This window comes from Oncorhynchus masou, chromosome 20, assembly GCF_036934945.1.
Source record: "Oncorhynchus masou masou isolate Uvic2021 chromosome 20, UVic_Omas_1.1, whole genome shotgun sequence".
NCBI lineage: Eukaryota > Metazoa > Chordata > Actinopteri > Salmoniformes > Salmonidae > Oncorhynchus > Oncorhynchus masou.
In genome coordinates, this window is record NC_088231.1 from 14,358,758 (window position 1) to 14,383,299 (window position 24,542).

The window sequence follows — 24,542 nt, forward strand, 5'->3', positions numbered from 1 at the left end:
GGAAATGAGGTCTGCTTAGCAGGCTGATCATAAATAGAACCACCCACACATACACACATACACACACATGTACACACACACACACACACACACACAGGCCCAGTGCCAGACAGATCCACTCACACACACGCATCTCGATAGAGACTCCTCTAATCGAGCTAAGAAATTGAATGTGTGTGTAGATGGTCAAGGTTAAATTAGATCAGCGCTCCTGATCGTATCTGCTTGCCGCTGTTGGTTTACCCCCTCCAGCAAGCCCTGGCAGGAAGTGTGTGTGTTTGAGCCAGTGTGTGTGTTAGAGCCAGTGTGTGTGTGTCTGTGAGAGAAGACAGCTCGTTTGATGAAGGATGTCGGTAGAATGCTAACCAGACAATCACCTTGTGTGTTATTGATTGAGATGAGCGAGGTAATTAGATGGAAGGAGGGGGGCTGGAGGGAGGTCGTTTTTAATGTCTTGATACGACATGTCCTGTTTTTGTACCTATCTCCTTGTTTTTGTTGTTTCAGTGGGGGGTAGGGTGTGTGTGGGTTTCTATGCATGTGTGTTTATTTGTGTGCATAGGTTATTTTTGTGTAAATCAGCAAAAATGTGTATTATAGACTAAACATATATATTTTTTACCATGTACAACATTTACTCCACACCACTGTAACTTACATTAAACACTTCAAATACCCCTGGAATAATAAGCCATCTTGTCTATAACAACGCTATGCTCTGTCTGGTTTTTACTTCTCTCTCTACATAGACTGCTTTTGGTAACGGCTGACTCAGTATCTGGAGTAGACATTAATAACTGACATTAATGAATGTCCCGCCCTGAGAAACAAGCCTTCAATATGTTACCCACTGTACACAGTGTATTCACAACTTCTCCAGAGTTTACTCCCGCAATTTAGGCTGATGCCATGTGCATCATTTGAAAGGGTCACTTTCAAACCTTTCCACAGGACATCACTGTGCCGCTGTTGAGTTCCTGCCCCGAAAACTATGTCAGGTTTCACCCAGCGATTTAATCTGATCTCTGCTGATTCAGCTAAACTATTTGGAGCACCCAGGCCTTTTAAATGTTTGGGCAAAATGTATACTTCTCTCCTTCCCTGCCTCCCTCTCTCTCTCTCTTCCCTGCCTCCCTCTCTCTCTCTCTCCTTCCCTGCCTCCCTCTCTCTCTCTCTCTCCTTCCCTGCCTCCCTCTCTCTCTCTCTCCTTCCCTGCCTCCCTCTCCCTCCCTCTCCTTCCCTGCCTCCCTCTCCCTCTGCCTCTCCCTTCCCTGCCTCCCTCTCTCCTCCCTTCCTTCCCTGCCTCCCTCTCCCTCCCTGCCTCCCTCCCTCCTTCCCTCCCTCTCCCTTCCTCCTCCCTCTTCCCTTCCCTTCCCTGCCTCCCTCTCTCTCCTTCCCCTGCCCTTCCCTGCCTCCCTCTCTCCTTCCCTGCCTCCCTCTCTCTCCTTCCCTGCCTCCCTCTCTCTCCTTCCCTGCCTCCCTCTCCCTCTTTCCCTGCCTCCCTCTCCCTCTTTCCCTGCCTCCCTCTCTCTCCTTCCCTGCCTCCCTCTCTCTCCTTCCCTGCCTCCCTCTCTCTCCTTCCCTGCCTCCCTCTCTCTCCTTCCCTGCCTCCCTCTCTCCTTCCCTGCCCCCTTCCCCTGCCTCCCTCTCTCTCCTTCCCTGCCTCCCTCTCTCTCCTTCCCTTCCTCCCTCTCTCTCCTTCCCTGCCTCCCTCTCTCTCCTTCCCTGCCTCCCTCTCTCTCCTTCCCTGCCTCCCTCTCTCTCCTTCCCTGCCTCCCTCTCTCTCCTTCCCTGCCTCCCTCTCTCCTTCCCTGCCTCCCTCTCTCTCCTTCCCTGCCTCCCTCTCTCTCCTTCCCTGCCTCTCTCTAGAGATTTATTTTATGGTGCGTGTAACTTACAGTATAGATTTGAACTTATCGTAACAGCATAGCCATATCTTATCAAAGCCTCATTTTCGACCTTGCCTAAGTACAGCAGGCCAATTGACCAATGACACTGGCTACACAGTACAGTATTGAGTCGTCACTCAGTCTTTCTTGCGTAACCCCAGTACGCTCTGGTTAAGTTGACCTAAGGCATAGGTGAACTCGTCTAGCATATTATTAGAAAATGTCCCTGTAAGCCATAATGACCCCGTAAGCCATAGTGACCCCGTAAGCCATAGTGACCCCGTAAGCCATAGCATGACTCACAACATAGAAAGGGAGAACATGATTGAGCAAACTTGTGTGATGTGTCATCACATCAACGCGTACATAAGTGGCCTACAATGCCCTGAGCCCAGTGACTAAGCGATCCACCTATATGTGTGTGTGTGTGTGTGTGACTAAGTGTTCGACCTATCTGTGTCATCAATAACAAGTTAAGTCCTCGCCCCTGATTACCACCTGGAGAATCATTAACTATGGAGCAAGACTCAGTGACATAACAGGATGTGAACTCTGCTGCCAGGTCAGTCCATAGTGGGAGCTGTCCCATTATTAACTTGGCTGATAGTCTATCGACATTGGTTTCACATCTCTCTCCACATGTGGACAACGGCGTAGGTCAGACCTATAGCCTACATATCTTAGAATCCATTATTTAGGAAACAGTTGTTTCAAAGTTGACCTTAGACATCAGCGATAGGTAGTTGAAGGGGAGATAGTTAGGTTAGCCGAGTGTAACATCTGCTAACAGTTTCTGCCTTTCGACTGTAGTGTTTCTGACTTTAATCTGTACTCTGTCATCTGGGCCAAATCAACTCCATAGTCTTGCTGTTATTTTGCACAAATACGCACGCAGGCACGCACACACACACACAAACAGACAAAAAACACACACACCCCTCCTCACAGCTTCTTGTCTGTCCTTTGTTTTTCTTAGCCTGCTAAAGACGTCTCCTCTGTGTTTCTGTCAGCGTCATTTCCAACTCGCTGCAGTAAATCTGACAAGTGCAAAGTCCTTTCTCTTTTCTGTCAGTTGGCAGGGATCCTCATGGTTAGCCACATTGTGCGGCTAATGTACTGTTTACGTAGTAAAAATGTGAATGTTTCACAGCATCTCAGAGGCCTCCGTTTCTTATGTTGTTGGATAACAATTACTTTGTCAGCTTTAAAGGCTAAACTGTGTCGTCTCGGTGTGTGCTTTTGTTTCAGCGCGTCGCTGAGACACCCGTCGTCCACAGCCAAAGTGTGTCTGGTTTGCGGGGACGAGGCGTCGGGATGTCACTACGGGGTTGTTACATGCGGCAGCTGCAAGGTCTTCTTCAAGAGAGCCGTAGAAGGTAGGAAAAGTATGATATGCCTTTCCGTTTGGGTCTGGGTTTGGGTGCTTACTAGCGTGCCTCCTGTTGAAGTCTGAGGAACCCTCCCAACTATGGCCTCAGACTCCATATGGGACACAGTGTAAAGTAAAGTCTTAAAGAAAATGTGAAATGCATTTTAAAGAGCTTCTGTTTATAATCTGCTTTTCTGTCTATAGTAGTACAGTTGTTTGGGGACAGAAATATGCCTGGTCAGAAGATGTGAATATGGCCTTTAAAGATAATTGTCGGCCATTTTGGTTGTGTGCGAAACACAACCCCTCCATTAGCGGGTTTAAACCTCAGTGCTAAGTTAAGTTAGCGCCCTGGCGCTAGGCTAACTCACACCAGTGTCCATATAGTCTTAGAGGAATAACCTCCAGGAGAAAATGCTGAGCTAGCAACAAAGTAGCCCAAACCCAAAACATACTCACCCAGAGAGAGGTGACACCAGACCAGTCAGTCTAAAGAAATACCAATAAAGTTTTAAAGGAAGTCGTAAACTGGTGTTTACGAATGACTCCATTTTTGGAGCTTCTAGATAATTACCTGTCAAATATTTATAGTTTTAAACAGAAATGTATGACTCGGTCAGAAACAAATAAGGTTAAATTGCTCCACATGTACAGTTTGTGGCCTAAGATGACTGAAAACGTCATAAAAACCTCACAAACTACATACTTCTCCCATAACAGCCCTTTATGCTGTGTTTTAGCTGGGGAAAAAACAAAAACTCATAATGCGCTTTTCATTACTGTGTGTAGCGTGAGGCGCTGGGCTAAATCTCACACACATACGTGCACGGACACACACACACACACACACACACACTCTCCGAGGAGGCAAGCAAGAACCAACAAGGCAGTCGGTAGGTGTTTTTTCAGCAGTCAACTGAGGAACTACAGTCAACTCCTATTGAATTATGTCTTTATTTGATGATATTTACAAACAGTCAATATATGTATCCCTATGAAACCGGATTAGGTCTCCTGGGTTATCGGATCAGAAATGATGTCATTCCACTCTGAGCGTGCCTGGGAGGGCTGAGAAGAGTTAACATATAACAGCTGAAGAGCTGTGTGTGTGTGTGTGTGTGTGTGTGTGTGTGTGTGTGTGTGTGTGTGTGTGTGTGTGTGTGTGTGTGTGCAGCTGTTTGTGCAGAAAGCAGGCAGCAGAGTTGGCCACATGAGGTTGGTTAAGAGTGTTATCACCCAGGCCTATTCAGTCTTATTTTAGGCTCATTCAATTCCAAATGGGATACACAGTTGGAATCTGTAGACTGTTTGCCTCATGGGAAACTGCTGTGATTTCTGTGGAACAACTGCTGCTTTGTTCACTTGTTCAATTAGCCCCTTAACATGTCCTCTTTCTGTGTGTTAGATAGCCATGTCAAATGATCAAATCAAATTGTATTTGTCACATGCGCCTCGAAAACAACAGGTGTACACTTTACCGTGAAACGCTTACTTACGAGCCCTTTCCTAACAATGCAGATTTAAAGACAAATGTATAAAACATGTAAAAGGAAATCATAATAGAAATGTAAAAGGAAACAATAAAATATTGAGACAATATACAAGGAATACCGGTACCAAGTCAATGTACAGGGGTACGAGGTAGTTGATGTGAATGGGGGCGTTCTCGGCCCTCTGTTTCCTGCAGTCAATGAACAGCACTATCACATAAGTGTTCATCTTGTCCAGGTGGGAAAGGGCAGTATGGAGTGCAATAGAGAGAGCATCATCTGTGGACCTGTTGGGGGGGTATGTGAATTGGAGTGGGTCCAGGATGATGGTGTTGATGTGAGCCATGACCAGCCTTTCAAAGCATTTCAGGGCTACAGATGTGAGTGCTAGAGGGTGATAGTAATTTAGACAGGTTACCTTGGCCTTCTTGGGGAAAGGGACTATGGTGGTCTTCTTGAAACATGTAGGTATTACAGACTGGGTCAGGGAGAGGTTAAAAATGTAAGGGAAGACACTTGCCAGCGCATGCTGTTTAAAGGTATTACTCACATAGGCTACGGAGAGCATGATCACACAGTCATCCGGAACAGCTGGTGCTCTCATGCATGGTTCAATGTTACTAGTCTCGAGGCGAACATAGAAGGCCTTTCGCTCGTAGGCTCGTGTCACTGGACAACTCGCGGCTGTGTTTCCCTTTGTAATCCGTGATAGTTTGCAAGACCTGCCACATCTGACGAGCATCAGAGAGGTGTAGTAGGATTCGATCTTAGTCCTGTATTGAACGTTGCCTGTTTAATGGTTCGTCAGAGGGTGTAGCGAGATTTCTTATAAGCATGCGGACAAGTATCCTACTCCTTAAAATTACTTAAGGAGAAGATTGTGTCACATCTAAACTGATACTGTCAGGTATTGTACGCCATCACTCTCTCTCTTAAATGTGGAATAGCCTAGTTAGAATCTATAGGAATTGTGGGTAATGTAGTGTCTTGTATATTATGTTTGAACTGACTACTCTGGGGTCTGTTCTGGTGCAGCTGCTGCCTGGTCAAACTATGTGAACTAGTGGGCTGATGTCATCAAGGTTGCCTGTACTGTAGTATGTGTGTCCTTTGTGATGTGTGCAGTGAGCCCAGCTAGCGCTTACCTTACATCAGCATAGCTGCTAAGAGGGGAGGGTGGGGAAGAGAGGATGAGAGGTAGAGGGGGAAGGAAAGAAAGGTAGAGGGGGTGGGAAAGAAACGGGGAGGGAAAGAGAGGTAGAGGGGGAGGGAAAGAGAGGTAGAGGGGGTGGGAAAGAAACGGGGAGGGAAAGAGGTAGGGTATAGAATGAAAGTAAGAGAAAAAGACAGGGGAATTGCAGAAGAGAGACAGAGGGCAGAGAAACAGACATAGAAGGGAGGGGAGTGAGAGAATGAGGCAGACAGAAAGAATGAGAGAGCGAGCGAGAGAGAGAGAGCGAGCGAGAGGGGGAGACAGACACACAGAGAGGAGGGGCTGAGAAAGAAAGTAAGCGAGAGAGAGGGAACAAGAGCGAGAGAAAGAAAACTAAAGTGATGTGTCAGCACCGAGCTCCGGAGAGGTGTAAGTAGGACGTGAGGAGACGTTCTAGTTCTCCTCCTCCCCCTTTCTCCTCGTCCTCTCTCCTCCTCTTCCTCAATGTGAAAAACCTGGCCTCTGTGAGTCTGATAATGAGCTATGAGAGGAGACTGCAGGACAATGTCAATACAACGGGAGATATAATCCATGTTTAATTTCTGTCAAGGCGCCCCCCAGCTGCCTCACAGGCACGACGGCCTCCTACTGCCTCCGCCCATTAGACCCAGTTACAGACTCAGAGTCTCAGACCCATTTACAACCCACAGCTAGTTAGTATTCTTTACTCATCGTCAGCTCACATTAAAATCCTGTGTATGCTTCCCTTCAATGATAAAGTCGAGGAGTCTATAGGCTGGTCTCAGATCTCTTTGTGTGGCATTATCCATAGGATTAGGCGATACTGTACAAACAGGTCTGGGACCATGCTACGGAGTGTGTGAGTAGTGGAAGGAACTGGAATATAATCTATAATTCAGGTTATAATTTTGGGTTGGACGTAAAATGGGTATGTACTGGGTTTGTGTGAATGGTAGTGTTTGGTGGTTTGGTAAGTGTAGCTTTAATCTTTGGTCGGCTGAACAGTATACCACTCTGATCTCAATGGAACTTCTCATATACAGTATATACACCTCTTGGGCCAAGTAACCGAAAGGTTGCTGGATCGAATCCCCGAGCTGACAAGGTCAAAAATCTGTCGTTCTGCCCCTGAGCAAGGAACCCACTGTTCCCCAGGGACTGATGACGTGGATGTCGATTAAGGCAGCCCCCCCCCCACACACCTCTCTTTGAATGCATTCAGTTGTACAACTGACTAGGTATCTCCCTTTCCACCCCATGCTGCCTCCCACCAGACTGAAACCAGATGATGTTTAATTCATTATGGAAATGTTCGCCCACTAACTGTTCCCTTAAAGAGCTCTCATTTCAATGAATAAATATTCCATCGTAATTTAGAGAATAACGGTGTATGCATTTTAATACTCGTTCGTTTGTCTTTTTATATACATTTAGTTGGTATGGCAAATAGCCTTCTCTGTGTAGCTGAGCACAAGGCATCATTTATTGAGCTTAGCAGCTGTTGCTAAATGGAAAGGGTTACTGTGGCTTATGAATAACACCCAGAGGTATTGCTGTAGAATCATTATCTCCTATAAAGTTGTAGACAAATGATCAATGATCATTCCTTTCTGAGCCTTGTTGGTCATTGTTTCACCTCATACAGTACCTACAAAACTAACTGTTCAGGCTTACTGTAGTCTCTGTTACCTCACGTAGGAATTTGGTTTGTACTTGACTTGAATTGAATTAGCATAGCAGACAAGCTGTTTGAAAATTGTGGATACAGTACGTTTCCAAGCCAAGCATCTTCACACATTGAACTAGTCTCTACTACCCCCTCCCCACCACTACCCCCTCCCCTCCCTTATCCTTACCCCTCCCCTATCCCTGAAGTCATCCCTGAGACAGTGTGTTGATACAAGACAGCTGGGCTCTGTAAACCACTCCATGTGGACTGCTGCTCTGGGATGCGTCTCAAACGGCACCCTATTTCCTAAACAGTGCGTAGAGCTCTGGTCAGAACTAGTGCACTAAAATAAATAGGGTGCCATTTGGAAAGCATCCCCTTTCTGGTCCCTAAGACTAACTGTTGAGTGCTGCTAGCTTATTATTCACGTCATCAGTGGTTTGGCATACCGCTCCGTTTAATAATATTCACTACAGTTCCTTTATTCCATGACTTATTATTTGACTGTCTTTTACTTTATTGAACTCAAAGGTCTACTGTGAAACCTTTCAACCGTGTTACAGGCTAGCTGTGTATAGTGTTGCAGTGTGTGGCACGGGCATGGTTAGCATTACACTGATGTAAAGCTCTCCTTCTCTCTCTGGGCATCAGTGGAAAAGTTCATCTGAGGACACGAATGGTACTGTTTATGAGTTGACTGGCAGGCCCATGCTCCAATCAGATGGTTTATATTTTGACTGACAGGTCTGTGCTCCAATCAGATGGTTTATATTTTTACTGATAGGTCTGTGCTCCAATCAGATGTGACGCCTCCTCTAGCTGCACTGGGTGCCTCAGGTTGTCTCATATAAGAGCATCTGAAACCCAGCCATTTATTAGACTCAGTCCCTCTCAGACGAATGGCATACATGTCCTTCTATCAGACTTACAATAAACCTACATTGATGTAATGTATATTTATTACAATCATGCTATATGCATTTTCACATTTTATAGAGATGTGATGTCCTTTGACTACTCTGATATATTTGATATGAATTAGTCATGCTATATGCAGAATAACTGGTTAATACCCATCATAACAATAAGCATGGTGTTCCAAAATGGCATATTTATCCAAGTTGTACCATACAATGAACACCACTTGACCCTTTAACGTAAGGTGAAGTAAGCAATAATGGATTGTATCAAAGCAGGCATTATAGCAATCTAATCCATACTAACAACGTTACATAAACTAACAGGAAGTCATTAAGACCACCTCTTAGGTTGTGTTTGACCCACTTCGTTAAGGTTACCTTAATCCCGGTAAACCCAGAACTAAAACCTCGCCTAATTACTTTAGGTCAGATGCTCGTAACATTTATATTTACCTAGTCTGGCCACGAGAAATTCAAGTTACCAAAGCAGTTTTTGATCATGCACCTGTATTAGAGCCTATAGACACCTATACAATCCATGACGACAGTGCCCTCCCCTTGACCCCATTAACGACTGTCAACGTAATTAGTGAACAAGGCCAGACAGTGACAGACTGAGGGTGCAGAATTTCCTTAAGCCTCTAGTAATTATGCTAGATAATTAAAAGTAATTGTGTCATTTAATGGAAGCCGAACCCTTTCACACCACAGTTGTATTAATTAAATGTTGCAGGCAACAACAGCTGTGGATGACGCATTGATAAAACACTAGGCCTGAATACTATATTTTTTTTTGCAGATTATAGTAATTGGTTTAGCAACATGAGTAAGTAGGCCAAGTACCAGGGTTACCCAAGGTTCATTCAACTATTGTCTATGCTCTGAATGCAGGTCACCTTAGTAGCAGTCCTGGTTTATCGTATAGGCCTTTTAAACAGTGATGCGTGGATGTAGGCCTACGGCTGGCCTTCAACTTGTCCAGCTCCAGACCCAAATGAGCCTACAGTATCAGAGGTTGCCAGTTACTATTAATTGGTTCATTCTAGTATTGTGCAGCTTAGATGCATGGTAGGCAGTAGTCTTAGTAGCAGTCCGAGACCATTGTATAACAGACCTATGCGGATGTAGCGTAACCATGAGTGCCAGTTAATATCTGGCCAACAGACCGACCGGTCCCTCCGTGTTTCCTCTGTGTCCTTAACTCAACCTGACCTGAGATGACCCATGTAGATGGTGTGTGGAGCCACTCATGCCCTCGTTGCCCCGTGGCACTAAAGGCCTCGATCACCACCCAATCTACTTCCTTTTCCAGGCTGATACCTTTGTTCTTTGACATCAATGCAAAGAGGGTTCCGAGCACTGGGTCGCTGGGTAGGATACACCTTAAGTGTTTAACCAAATAACACCGCCGGGCCAATCAGATGGGCTTTATCAATGTTATCACTGGCCCATTGGTTTGTGGCTGATATGTGCAGGGGCAGTGTTGATACAGTTGTGGTGTGGGGGGGTGTGTGTGTGTACTGTTGATGTGTGTGGTGACTGCGCTTTGCAGAACGTTTTTGAAGAAAATATAGTTTGTGTGTTGACTGATAGGTATCTGAAATTGCATTTGTGTGACTACCTACTACACCAAGCAATATGCAAGTGTGCCAATTATCCTACACCTACAATATGCATGTCATTACATAGACTGTTGAATTATTGCATCACAAATAGTAGAATTCCTATAGAGGGACTAAGCACTGTGGTTGTCGTGGTAAAGCGGGAAGTTCAACCTGTAGGGGCGGATGTGGTTGCCGTGGTTACTGGGTTAACCTTTAGGGTCGGCAGTGAGTCAGGTGACTTTATAAAAACAGCAAATCATGCGTACACTGTTGTGACAGGCAGGGTATTTGGGAAATCCAAGAGGGTTGTATATGTGGAGCTATTAGCCCCAGAAACAGGCACTGAAGCACTTTCTGATTTGTTTAATTTGGAAGAGAAGTCACGTTTGTTTTGGCCCGCTGCCGGAAATGTTCATTTTCTAAACCGCTCTATAAAAGAACTCTGCCCCTTCCTTCCAAATAGAAATCGATTATATTGTCTTTGATGTTCATGTTTTTAAAATGTCAATTGTGAAGTATTTTGTCTGTAATGTCTTTTTCGCTATGTGCTGGACCCCAGTAAGACTAGCTGTCACCACTGGCGTTGACTAATGGGGATCCTAATGAATGAAATGGAGGTCCAAGAGAACATCGGCCACTAGATGGGTGTGAGAGGGAAGGATGGAGAGGTAGGTTAAAGAATGGGGACTATACCTTCATGGGTATAGACTATACCTTCATGTTGAAATAAAGCCTCATTCGAATGTCCCGGTGAGAGAATAATGACCATGGAGACATGTAAGGCTGTGAGCCTGGGGTAAAATAACAGACGTTTGAGATAATAGGGGAGTAGATGGGAAACCCAGATCAACTTGGAATAGGCACCACCCAACCCTCTCTTTGAATAAAACATGTATAGGAGTGTGTGTTTGAATGACTACCATGAATCTAATAGGAACGTGTTGAGAACTTCTATCGAAAAATACCACTGACAGCCGTTGTCATTGAAAACAAATTAGTGCTTTTCATTCTGAGCCTGTGTCAAATTCTCCAGCATTTTTTTTTTTTGATCTGGTGAAAGCCATTTAATCCAACAACAACAGTCGTTACACAGCTGTATGCAGCCAAGGTGGCCTATATCAAATGTGTTGGTCTATGTCAAAAGACATTGCCTGGCTAGAATAGACATACCACTGGCAGGATCTCTGTTGTTGTCGTCGTGTGTGCGTGTGACGCTCGGTAAACACTAAATATAGCCTAGCCTAATGACACAAGTGTCTTAGACAACGCCTCTTCACTCAATGCAGGACAGATACCGAAACACGAGCCACGGTCTCAAGTTCAGACTATTTAAATAGGAACTGCTTAAAGGCTACAGTATTGTATGGCCTAAACCTGAATCTGTGGAGGACATGGGCCTCTCAGACTCTTCTTTCAAGGATGTTCTCAGTATCTGGCAACCTGGGCTAAAAAAGAAAGAAAAGCTGTTCAAAAGGGTCTCCCATAGAGAGACATCGTATTCCCCACATAGTAATATCCCCATAGCGGTTTTATGCTCCAGTTGACAGACAGGGTCCGCTCATAGGCCGGTTGCCAGATGTTGATGTCACAAACGCAGCAAAAAGGAGACATCAATGGAGTCCGTTCAGGAACTCCCTCGGTTGCCATGTAATGTAATGGAGTTCTCTCTCCTGGAGCTGGTTGAGCACTTACAGTAGTAAATGTAGCCGTAGCCCTTTTACGATGATTGCAGGAGATTTTATATTGTATTAAAGTATAGCATTATAGAAAGAAAACTATGTACAAAATGTGTTTTTGGTATCATTATAAAAAGTATGTTGATTTGATCTGTTCCATGGTATATGAAAACATTATGATGTAATAATGGTCCATCAGTGCACATTCACATTCTAGGAATGCTTTTATGGAGTACAAGTAGGAGGCAATGGTTTCTTGGATTAAATCAAATCCATTTGTATTTGTCACATGCGCCGAATACAACAGGTGTAGACCTTACAGTGAAATGCTGAATACAACCGGTGTAGACCTTACAGTGAAATGCTGAATACAACCGGTGTAGACCTTACAGTGAAATGCTGAATACAACCGGTGTAGACCTTACAGTGAAATGCTGAATACAACCGGTGTAGACCTTACAGTGAAATGCTGAATACAACCGGTGTAGACCTTACAGTGAAATGCTTACTGACAAGCCCTTAAACCTGAATACAACCGGTGCAGTGAAATGCTGAATTTTTACAGTGAAATGCTTACCAAGCCCTAAAAAAATGCAGTAAATACCTAAAAAAAAGTAAGAGATAAGAATAACAAATAAAGAGCAGCAGTAAATAAAACAATAGCGGGGCTACATACAGGGGATACCGGTACAGAGTCAATGTGTGGGGGCCCTTGTATAGAGGTAATGTGTACATGTAGGTAGAGTTACTAAAGTGACTATGCATAGATAACAGAGTAGCAGCAGCGTAGAGGGTACTCTTGATGGTGCAGCTGTAAAACCTTTTGAGGATCTGAGGACCCATGCCAAATCTTTTCAGTCTCCTAAGTGGAATAGGTTTTGTCGTGCTCTCTTCACAACTTTCTTGGTATGCTTGGACTATGTTAGTGATGTGGATACCAAGGAACTTGAAGCTCTCAACCTGCTCCACTACAGCCCCGTCAATGAGAATGGGGGCGTGCTCGGTCCTCCTTTTCCTGTTGTCCACAATCATCTCCTTTGTCTTGATCACGTTGAGGGAGAGGTTGTCCTTGCACCACACGGTCAGGTCCATGACCTCTTCCCTATAGGCTGTCTCATCATTGTCGGTGATCAGGCCTACCACTGTTGTCATCAGCAAACTTAATGATGGTGTTGGAGTCACGCCTGGCATGGCAGTGATGAGTGGACAGGGAGTACAGGAGGGGACTGAGCATGCAACCAAGGGGCCCTGTGTTGAGGATCAGCGTGGCGAATGTGTTGTTACCTACCCTTACCACCTGGGGGCGGCCCGTCAGCAAGTCCAGGATCCATTTGCAGACGGACGTGTTTAGTCCCAGGGTCTTTAGCTTAGTGATGAGCTTTGAGGGCACTATGGTGTTGAACGCTGAGCTGTAGTCAATGAATAGCATTCTCACGTAGGTGTTCCTTTTGTCCAGGTGTGAAAGGGAAGTGTGTAGTGGAATAGATTGCATTATCTGTGGATTTGTTGGTGTGGTATGCAAATTGGAGTGGGTCTAGGGTTTCTGGGAGAATGTTGATGTGAGCCATGACCAGCCTTTCAAAGCATTTCATGTCTACAGACGTGAGTGCTATGGGTCTGTAGTCATTTAGGCAGGTTACCTTAGTCTCTTTGCTCAAAAACACTGAGATTGAAAATGTCAGTGAAGACACTTGCCAGTTGGTTAGCGCATGCTCGGAGTACATGTCCTGGTAATCCGTCTGGCCCTGCAGCCTTGTGAATGTTGACCTGTTGAAAAGTCTTACTCACATTGGCTACTGAGAGCATGATCAAAGTCTTTCGGTACAGCTAGTGCTCTCATGCATGTTTCAGTGTTACTTGCCTCGAAGTGAGCATAGAAGTTATTTAGCTCGTCTGATAGGCTCATGTCACTGGGCATGTCTCAGCTGTGCTTCCCTTTGAAGTCTGTAATAGTTTGCAAGCCCTGCCACATGCGACAAGTGTCGGAGCCGGTGTAATACGATTCGATCTTAGTCCTGTATTGATGCTTTGCCTGTTTGATGGTTCGTCAGATGGCATAGCAGGATTTCTTATAAGCTTCAGAGTTAGAGTCCCACTTCTTGAAAACGGCAGCTCTACCCTTTAGCTCTGTGCGAATGTTGCATGTAATCCATGGCTTTTGATTGGGGTATGTACATACAGGCACTGTGGGGATGACGTCCTTGATGCACTTATTTTTTTAATTTAAAAAAAAATTCACCTTTACTTAACCAGGTAGGCTAGTTGAGAACAAGTTCTCATTTGCAACTGCGACCTGGCCAAGATAAAGCATAGCAGTGTGAACAGACAACAGAGTTACACATTGAGTAAACAATTAACAAGTCAATAACACAGTAGAAAAAAAGAGTCTATATACATTGTGTGCAAAAGGCATGAGGAGGTAGGCGAATAATTACAATTTTGCAGATTAACACTGGAGTGATAAATGATCAGATGGTCATGTACAGGTAGAGATATTGGTGTGCAAATGAGCAGAAAAGTAAATGAATAAAAACAGTATGGGGATGAGGTAGGTAAAATTGGGTGGGCTATTTACCGATAGACTATGTACAGCTGTAGCGATCGGTTAGCTGCTCAGATAGCAGATGTTTGAAGTTGGTGAGGGAGATAAGTCTCCAACTTCAGCCATTTTTGCAATTCGTTCCAGTCACAGGCAGCAGAGAACTGGAACGAAAGGCTGCCAAATGAGGTATTGGCTTTAGTGATGATCAGTGAGATACACCTGCTGGAGCGCGTGCACCGGGTGGGTGTTGCCATCGTGACCAGTGAACTGAGATAAGGCGGAGCTTTACCTAGCATGGACTTGTAGATGACCTGGAGCCAGTGGGTCTGGCGACGAATATGTAGCGAGGGCCAGCCGACTAGAGCATACAGGTCGCAGTGGTGGGTGGTGTGAGGTGCTTTAGTAACAAAACGGATGGCACTGTGATAAACTGCATCCAGTTTGCTGAGTAGAGTGTTGGAAGCTATTTTGTAGATGACATCGCCGAAGTTGAGGATCGGTAGGATAGTCAGTTTTACTAGGGTAAGTTTGGCTGAGTGAGTGAAGGAGGCTTTGTTGCGGAATAGAAAGCCGACTCTAGATTTGATTTTCGATTGGAGATGTTTAATATGAGTCTGGAAGGAGAGTTTACGGTCTATCCAGACACCTAGGTACTTATAGAGGTCCACATATTCAAGGTCGGAATCATCCAGGGTGGTGATGCTAGTCAGGCGTGCGGGTGCAGTCAGCGAACGGTTGAAAAGCATACATTTGGTTTTACTAGCGTTTAAGAGCAGTTGGAGGCCACGGAAGGAGTGTTGTATGGCATTGAAGCTTGTTTGGAGGTTAGATAGCACAGTGTCCAAGGACAGGCTGGAAGTATACAGAATGGTGTCGTCTGCGTAGAGGTGGATCAGTAAATCGCCCGCAGCAAAAGCAACATCATTGATATATACAGAGATAAGAGTCGGCCCGAGAATTGAAACCTGTGGCACCCCCATAGAGACTGCCAGAGGACCGGACAGCATGCCCCCCCCAATTTGACACACTGAACTCTGTCTGCAAAGTAGTTGGTGAACCAGGCAAGGCAGTCATCAGAAAAACGAAGGCTACTGAGTCTGCCGATAAGAATATGGTGATTGACAGAGTCGAAAGCCTTGGCAAGGTCGATGAAGACGGCTGCACAGTACTGTCTTTTATCGATGGTGGTTATGATATCGTTTAGTACCTTGAGTGTGGCTGAGGTGCACCCGTGACCGGCTCGGAAACCAGATTGCACAGCGGAGAAGGTACGGTGGGATTCGAGATGGTCAGTGACCTGTTTGTTGACTTGGCTTTCGAAGACCTTAGATAGGCAGGGCAGGATGGATATAGGTCTGTAACAGTTTGGGTCCAGGGTGTCTCCCCCTTTGAAGAGGGGGATGACTGCGGCAGCTTTCCAATCCTTGGGGATCTCAGACGATATGAAAGAGGTTGAACAGGCTGGTAATAGGGGTTGCGACAATGGCGGCGGATAGTTTCAGAAATAGAGGGTCCAGATTGTCAAGCCCAGCTGATTTGTACAGGTCCAGGGGGGCTGTTGGCCGAGGTTGGAGTTGGCTTGGCCAGCCGTTGAGAAATGCTTGTTGAAGTTTGATAATCATGGATTTATTGGTGGTGACCATGTTACCTAGCCTCAGTGCAGTGGGCAGCTGGGAGGAGGTGCTCTTGTTCTCCATGGACTTCAGTGTCCCAGAACTTTTTGGAGTTGGAGCTACAGGATGCAAATTTCTGCCTGAAGAAGCTGGTGACTGAATTGGTGTACTCAATGCCATCGGAAGAATCCCGGAATATATTCCAGTCTGTGTTAGCAAACCAGTCCTGTAGATTAGCATCTGCTTCATCCGACCACTTTTTTAATAGACCGAATCACTGGTGCTCCCTGCTTTAATTTTTGCTTGAAAGCAGGAATCAGGAGGATAGAATTATGGTCAGATTTGACAAATGGAGGGCGAGGGAGAGCTTTGTACACTTCTGTGTAGAGTAAAGGGGGTCTAGAATTTTTTCCCCCCTCTGGTTGCACATTTATCATGCTGATAGAAATTAGGTAAAACTGATTTAAGTTTCCCTGCATTAAAGTCCCAGGCTACTAGGAGCTCCGCCTCCGGATGAACATTTTCCTGTTTGCTTATGGCGGTGTACAGCTCAGTGCGGTTTTAGTCCCAGCATCGGTCTGTGGTGGTATGTAGACGGCTACGACAAATACAGATGAAAACTCTGTAGGTACATAATGTGGTCTACAGGTTATCATGATGCTCTACCTCAGATGAGACTTCCTTAGATATCATGCACCAGCTGTTTAAATATATACATAGGCTCCCGCCCTGTGTCTTAGCAGAGGCTGCTGTTCGATCCTGCTGATAGTGTATAACCCGTCAGCTGTATGTTCTTAATGTCGTCATTCAGCCACGACTCGGTGAAACACAAGATATTACAGTTTTTAATGTCTCGTTGGTAGGATATACATGCTTTCAGTTCGTCCCATTTATTTTCCAGCGATTGAAAGTTAGCTAGCAGGACAGAAGGCAAAGGCAGATTAGCCACTCCTTGCCTGATCTTCACAAGGCACCCTGATCTTTTTCCGTGAAATCTCAGTTTCCTTCTCCAGCGAAAGCTGGGCTTGGTCGGGTGTCTGTAGTATCTCCCTCCCGTCTGACTCAATGAAGAAAAACTCGTCATCTAATCTGAGGCGAGTAATCGCAGTTCTGCTGTCCAAAAGCTCTTCTCGGTCTTAAGAGACCGTAGCAGCAACATTATGTACAAAACAAGTTATGAAAAAACAAACAAAATAGCATGCTTGGTTAAGAGCCAATAAGACGGCAGCCTTCCCCTCCGGCGCCATCTTCATATTTATTATAGTTGAGGACTAGGTGATGAATCTGGAAATGTGGAAATCTGTTAGAGTAAGTTGAGTTTCTAAGTATGTGAACGAATAGATTCTCTGTAGAGCCGATGAGGATAAACAATATTTTTCCAGTTCATATAAAGTGTACGGGGCTAAATCCCTGGAAAAGGGATTCATCACTTATCAGCAAACACACCTTTTGTAAATGTTGAGAAACATAAAATCCACACTCATCCACCAATACAAACAGGAACAAACTAAATACTGTACATGTACACACAATTTAGAGTGTGTAACTTCCTGACAATGATTAACAGGATTCATGGGAATGAGCTGGACACTGGATAGAAGGGCTCCAAGACAAGTTCTGAACCATCCAGTGAGGGGGCGGGAAGAGGGCAGGGGGGGGGGTTAGCGTTGTGCATTTCCTGTGTCGCAGTTTACTGTTTTTTAGAGCAAGAAAAATGGGCTTATGTAAGAGTCATGTGATTTAGACAGAAATAGTGGAGGACTGGAGGGAGCTAGACCTAGCTACAGCTGCCTCCTCTCCTCTCCTCTCCTGGCAGAGATCAGACTACAGACACACTGTGCAACTTCACACACACACACACACACACGGTATGGTCACACATACTGTACATTGACGAACAGTTATGCATGCATGCACACAGAAGGCCAATGCAGCAATTCGCTTGCATGCCAACACTCCCGGCACACATGCTCAGAAACGTGCATGCATGCAGGTACACACGTACAGTAGGCACTCACACAAAAACACACATACATGTACCAGTGGAGGCTGCTGAGGGGAGGACGGCTCATAATAATGGCTGATATGGAGCAAATGGAATGGCATCAAACACCTGGAAACAATGTGTTTGATACCGTTCCACTGATTCCGCTCCAGCCATTACCACGAGCCCGTCCTCCCCAATTAAGGTCCCACCAACCTCCTGTGGCACGTACGCAGACGCCCACTTTCATAGACAGACTTTATCATCATCAGATGAAATGGAATGAACTAAAGTCACTGTATCCTGTTTTCTGTCTGTACTCGGTGCATCTCGCTTGGCCACTTCCTGTGGCTGTGACATACCATAGTGAAGGTTTTCAGGCCATAGCTCGGGTCAATGTGTGTGTTTGTGTGTGTATGTATGGCTTCCGTGGTGCGGCGCAGGCGCGCTGAGCTGGCCGACCCTGGCCTGGGGAACGAATGTGTGTGTGGGGGTGCGTGTGGCACTCAGAGGCTGGCGGTGTAGAGAGGAAAAGAAGAGGGGTGAATAGAGGAGATGAAGAGGAGACGTACAGTGCTGGTCCAGTGGAGCGGAAGCTGGCTCTCTGAAACAGGAGATCATTTGGTTTAGCTGTGGGCTAGGCAGGGAGGCAGAGGGGGATTCTCTGCCTGTTCGCGTCACTGTCAAAGACTGGAGCAGCCCAGGCACTAGTCAGAGAGAGAGAGAGAGAGAGAGACACACAAACGGGCTGCGCGCAGGCACACACACACACAACCAATGCCTCAGCCAACCACACGTGTTTAGATATAGTACCCCTGTACCATACAGAGACACCATTAGTAACCATTTATAGTTCTAGTGGAATACTCCCATTTTATGTTATGTGCAATCAATTCTAAAGCCTACGTTTCTATGATGTAGTATTCATATCACCATACTGGCCAGTTGAGGAAATCCTCAGTATATGTACTGTATATGTCTGTGTGCAAGAATGGCTTAAGGTATCAAGATTTCTTGGTATTTTAGGTTGTTACAGTATATTATGGAAACACTCCAATGCATTTGAGTACAGATGTAGGATCTTAATTTGAGCCAGTTGTCTACAGCAGGAAAATAATCCCGCCAACAGGATTTCAACGATTATGTTGATTATAATTAATGGACATTTTTGTTGGAGTTGATAAAATGTTTGTTCGGGAAAATCAAATCTAAAGTGTCAGTCTAAATAACTTCAGAAGCATTTTTAAACATTAAGTACACAACGTTTTCCTGCAATAGGGTGATCAAATTAAGATCCTACATCTGTAAGTTATCCTATTGTCCTCCATATGTTTCAGCTTCCTGCTGTCTTGTCTCTCAGCGTTCGGCTCACTATTAAACTTCCTGTCTTCCTGTCTGTGTGTGTGTTAAGGCCAGCACAACTACCTGTGTGCCGGAAGAAATGACTGTATCATCGATAAGATCCGGAGGAAAAACTGTCCTGCCTGTCGAGTACGGAAGTGTCTCCAAGCCGGGATGAATCTCGGAGGTACGGAATCATAAATGCCAGATATCCTAAATCTGAACCGATGCATCCGAAATAACACCCTATTCTAAGGAAATGGGAGCTTTCTAGGACAAACGGCTATTATTGCTGAGCGGCCAATCAGATTCCTAGTCTGATCATAGGCGGGTTCAATATGTTGGTGCCCCGACTCGTTGTAGGACCGTAAAAACAAAGTTGAGGGTTAGTGTGTGGAGTCAAATTGGTGCTACTCTGAGACTTTGTATCATTACAGAATCCACAGCCAAGTTTGAAGGCCAATATTAACGTGTGATACAGAGTTTGGATATGGCCTGGGAACCAAAATAGACTTGCTTATACAGCAAGAAAGGTTTTCCGTTTTAGTGCTATTGCAATATACAGAACAAATGTTTTCCTTACTGTACTTTGTCAAAGGTGGACAGTCTCCAAATCCTGATTCATTTCCTAACATACTTTCCCTCAAAGTTACCCTGGAGAGAGGCAGAAAACAGTTCTGTTAGGAGTGCTCAAGATATCCTACATCTGACAAACAGAATATTTTATCGGCACTTTGATTTCTATTTGAATTTGATTTAACCTTTAACTAGGCAAGTAAGTTAAGAACAAATTCTTATTTTACAATGACACCCTCCCCTAGCCACACCCTCCCCTAGCCACACCCTCCCCTAGCCACACCCTCCCCTAGCCACACCCTCCCCTAGCCACACCCTCCCCTAGCCACACCCTCCCCTAGCCACACCCTCCCCTAGCGAAGCTGGGCCAATTGTACACCGCCCTATGGTATGGTCAACATGACACTTAGCTTCCAAAAGTCCAACAATTGCCAAACAAAGTTGAGCTCAAATACAGCTTGAATATTTGTAGCTACTTCAGTACGTACACTACTTTACATGCTCTCTGTCAACAGAACCCCACAATGCACGGTAAGTTGTACTTTAAGTTGGAGCGTCATTCTCTCTTCCTCCCTACAGCGCGGAAGTCTAAGAAGCTAGGCAAGCTGAAGGGTGTGAACGAAGACTCGACCCCCACCAAGGAGGGGGGGCAGACGTGCCCTGGATCCGGAGGGGGGTATTTGTCCTCAGGAGAGAAGGAGCTGAGCACCAGCCCCACTAACGCCCTGGTGCCCCACGGCCCTGGAGGGGGGCTGGTGACCCCCTACCTGCCCCCCTCCATCTGCAGCGTGTTGGAGCTGATTGAGCCAGAGGTGGTGTTTGCGGGCTACGACAACACCCAGCCTGACACCACCGACCACCTGCTGTCCAGCCTCAACCAGCTGGCTGGGAAACAGATGATCCGCGTGGTCAAGTGGGCCAAAGTACTTCCAGGTTAGAGTGAAATACAGTATCATCCTTTTTTTCCCTAATATTTTTGATAGCTTTGTTGAAGGAGGCCAAACTACTTCCAGGTTAGACAGAAATGGGGGTTCTGGATGGGATTGGGCGGTACAGATGTAAGGAAGTGGCGCTTCATTTCCTATATAGTAATCTTTGATGGGGACATCAGAAACAGATACATGTCTAGAGTCAACTTATTCAGAGCCTATTCCGTTCTAAATGCTTGGGGGCAGAGATATGGGTAAATCTCGAGTGGGCGTATTGGCTGTTAGTGATTTCTCCTATCATGTATTTTATACTCCAGGGATATTTTGACATGGTGTGGTATTATTAACATTTGCGCCTTCTGAATATATTCGGCAGTAATTTTCCCGATCTCGTTAGGAAATTATTCCGCAATGCTTTAATGAGATTAGAGATAGCATCCTATTTAAAGCCAAAATGTAATCAAGATTTGGAAACAGAGCTAATTTACATTCATCAGCCTTTTATAAATAATGTAAATCGAACTCGTTTACGGAAAATTTTACTTTAATATACCATTTGTTTTTTTTAAAAAGAGGTAAGTTCCTAAAAACTGTCAGTTGGTGAAATATTCAAAAGATGCCTTACAGTCACCTCTTTGATGCCGTTTAATTCGCTGTATTGCAAATACTTGATACCTCTTCCAGGGTGTCTGCTTGCAGTATCCGGGCGTATAAATAGAAAGGCAGACACAGTAGGTGGAAACCAGCCCCTCTCTCTCCCCTGTCCCTCTCTGAGTCTCTGACTTTGAAAGTTCCACGGCATTCAGTTTACATTTGGACTTAGCTCTGCTAATAGAAGCTCAGAAACTCAACTCCAGAAGACTCTAATAAGGCAGACTGCTTTGCGCTACATGGCTGCTGTAGACTATAAACAAGCCTTGTACTGGACAGTCCAGTGTCACAGTACACAGGAAGCCTAGTATATGCTGTGTGCAGCATCCTGTACTGTCGTCACTGTAAACTATTGACTTGTTGAGTGTCTTCAGTCCTCAAGCACCTTGATGGGCGACCCAAAAGTTAATCTTTTAATAAGCATCTTAGACCCAGCTATAGATTCTTCCAGGGAGCACCATTGATGTACAGTAAGCTGGTTATTTGAATCAAGAGCTTTGAGTCCTTTTTTAAAAAGCCACAGGCGTAGCCAGCAATACAACCCGCACACTAATTCAACAATGAATTGATACCGTAACATATCGTGGGCTTGGCAGCGGCTGCATGGTTGACAACTGACATGCAAAGCCTGGAATAGTACCTAAGCTGTGATCAGTCACTTTCAGTTGCAGCATTGGCATCCTCGTTGGGACTCTGCATTATAGAATGAGGCAGAGTTCATATGTAATGCTCTGTATAAAGTCGGAGTGAGAGATTGGCAACTTTCCCGTTAGTCTATTTAAGGGCCCACATAGACAACAAGGCCAATAATTAGAAGCCTTGGGGGATTTTGTGTAAAACAAAACAACACCGGGTGAATACTCTGCAGTGGTTTGTTCATGTCTGAACAAATATTGGTGCTCCTAGGCACCTTGCCATATGCATACACACACACACAGAGGAAAGACTGGGTGAATGCCTCATGGGTTGCTGTACCGGTGTCTCTCTAGGTATGTCACTGGTCCTGCATTCACTACTGTATTCAATGTAAGACTCACTACCTCTCACCGTGTCCCTTCCCATCAGTCCCCTCGATTCAATTCAATAGCCTTCATTAGCAGTGGATGTCAGGGACTTTCATTGCCAAATCAAACATGCAGGAACATATCACATCAATAATGGTCCTCTCTCTCTCTCCCAGGTTTCCGGGGCCTGCCCATAGAGGACCAAATCACCCTGATCCAGTACTCTTGGATGTGTCTGTCCTCCTTCAGTCTCAGCTGGAGGTCCTACAAACACACCAACGGACAGATGCTCTACTTCGCCCCCGACCTCGTCTTCAACGAGTAAGTCTGTCTACCACCGGCCTAGTCGTCTCGCTCACCACAATTTACAGATATGCAGTATTCAGAAAACAAAAAGCCAAACGGCAAGTCCATAGTTTCTCCTACTTCTCTGAGCGACGACGGGCTTGAAAAAAACTGCTCAGTATCTTCTGACTGAAAGTTGGACCCTGCTCCCTAAAGCAAAGGCTTTTGTACCGAAACGGCTCCTCGATCCCCAGAGCACAGTTGATCAGAGCGGAGAGTCAATGGGGCATGTGATCCGCTCTAATATATTTGAACAGGAGAACAGGAAGAGGAAATGTATATGGGGCAGCTGCGTATTGGAGCTGTGGTGCATGACTGGTGCATTGAAGTGGAGGGTAATGGTATGGGACCTGGACAGGTCCAGGGCTGAGGGAGAATACTGGCCCCTACAGGTGGATGGGGAAAGTGCATCACACCCAGATGGAGTGGAATTGATAGTTGGCTTATTTGATTTTGTAAAAGAAGGACTTTAATCCAATGTTTTTTGGGACACACACACAAAAAGACAGACAGACAATCGTGAAGTTATTACAGAGACCAAGTATGTTTGGATGCAATGCCATTACATGTTAAGTAAAATGAGAAAGTTACATTCTATCATTTAACTAATTCCATCCATGATCATAATGTTACCTACAGTAGATTCTAAGACCTTCTGAAACGCCTGTGTGTGACGCAGTTACAGTGGAACTGCCTGTCTGAGTGACAGATGGTCCAGGTATTCTGGGTGACAATCCCCATGAGAAGTAACCTACACCAACTTGATTTACTGCATGGCCTGGATGTCGGCTGGAATGTCCAGTGCTCTGTCACGAAAACCTGCATGTCACCCTAGTGTCCCTACTATCCTCAGTGTGTCAGTGACTGACCATGGTATCATGCCAAGGTCCCCAGTTAGGAGGAAGGCAAAAGCATGTCCCTGTAGAGATAGAGACGTGTAACGAAATGAACCCGTCTGTCGGCCTATAGAGTAGAGAAACCTACCCGTCTGTCGGCCTATAGAGTAGAGAAACCAACCCGTCTGTCGGCCTATAGAGTAGAGAAACCAACCCGTCTGTCGGCCTATAGAGTAGAGAAACCAACCCGTTTGTCGGCCTATAGAGTAGAGAAACCAACCCGTCTGTCGGCCTATAGAGTAGAGAAACCAACCCGTCTGTCGGCCTATAGAGTAGAGAAACCAACCCGTCTGTCGGCCTATAGAGTAGAGAAACCAACCCGTCTGTCGGCCTATAGGTTAGAGAAACCAACCCGTCTGTCGGCCTATATAGTAGAGAAACCAAACCGTCTGTCGGCCTATATAGTAGAGAAACCAAACGTCTGTCGGCCTATAGAGTAGAGAAACCAACCCGTCTGTCGGCCTATAGAGTAGAGAAACCAACCCGTCTGTCGGCCTATAGAGTAGAGAAACCAACCCGTCTGTCGGCCTATAGAGTAGAGAAACCAACCAGTCTGTCGGCCTATAGAGTAGAGAAACCAACCCGTCTGTCGGCCTATAGAGTAGAGAAACCAACCCGTCTGTCGGCCTATAGAGTAGAGAAACCAACCAGTCTGTCGGCCTATAGAGTAGAGAAACCAACCCGTCTGTCGGCCTATAGAGTAGAGAAACCAACCCGTCTGTCGGCCTATAGAGTAGAGAAACCAACCCGTCTGTCGGCCTATAGAGTAGAGAAACCAACCCGTCTGTCTCTATAGGAGACGTTTAGAGTAGGGAAGCTACTCTATCGCCCAAACTGTCTGTCGGCCTACCTTTGTCTGCCCGTTTGTCT

General features: G+C 45.5%; 1 protein-coding gene across 3 annotated transcripts in view; it reads left to right on the plus strand.

The window, feature by feature from the left end:
* Positions 1-24,542, plus strand: part of LOC135506998 (mineralocorticoid receptor-like) — a 104,266-nt gene that overhangs the window by 56,004 nt on the left and 23,720 nt on the right. For 2 of the 3 annotated variants that reach the window (XM_064926457.1, XM_064926456.1), the window contains exons 3-6: positions 3,138-3,274; positions 19,342-19,458; positions 20,427-20,780; positions 22,608-22,752. In XM_064926457.1, coding sequence (XP_064782529.1) covers positions 3,138-3,274; positions 19,342-19,458; positions 20,427-20,780; positions 22,608-22,752 — 753 coding nt within the window. The remainder of the gene's footprint in view (positions 1-3,137; positions 3,275-19,341; positions 19,459-20,426; positions 20,781-22,607; positions 22,753-24,542) is intronic. The other variant, XM_064926458.1, reaches the window with a different exon arrangement.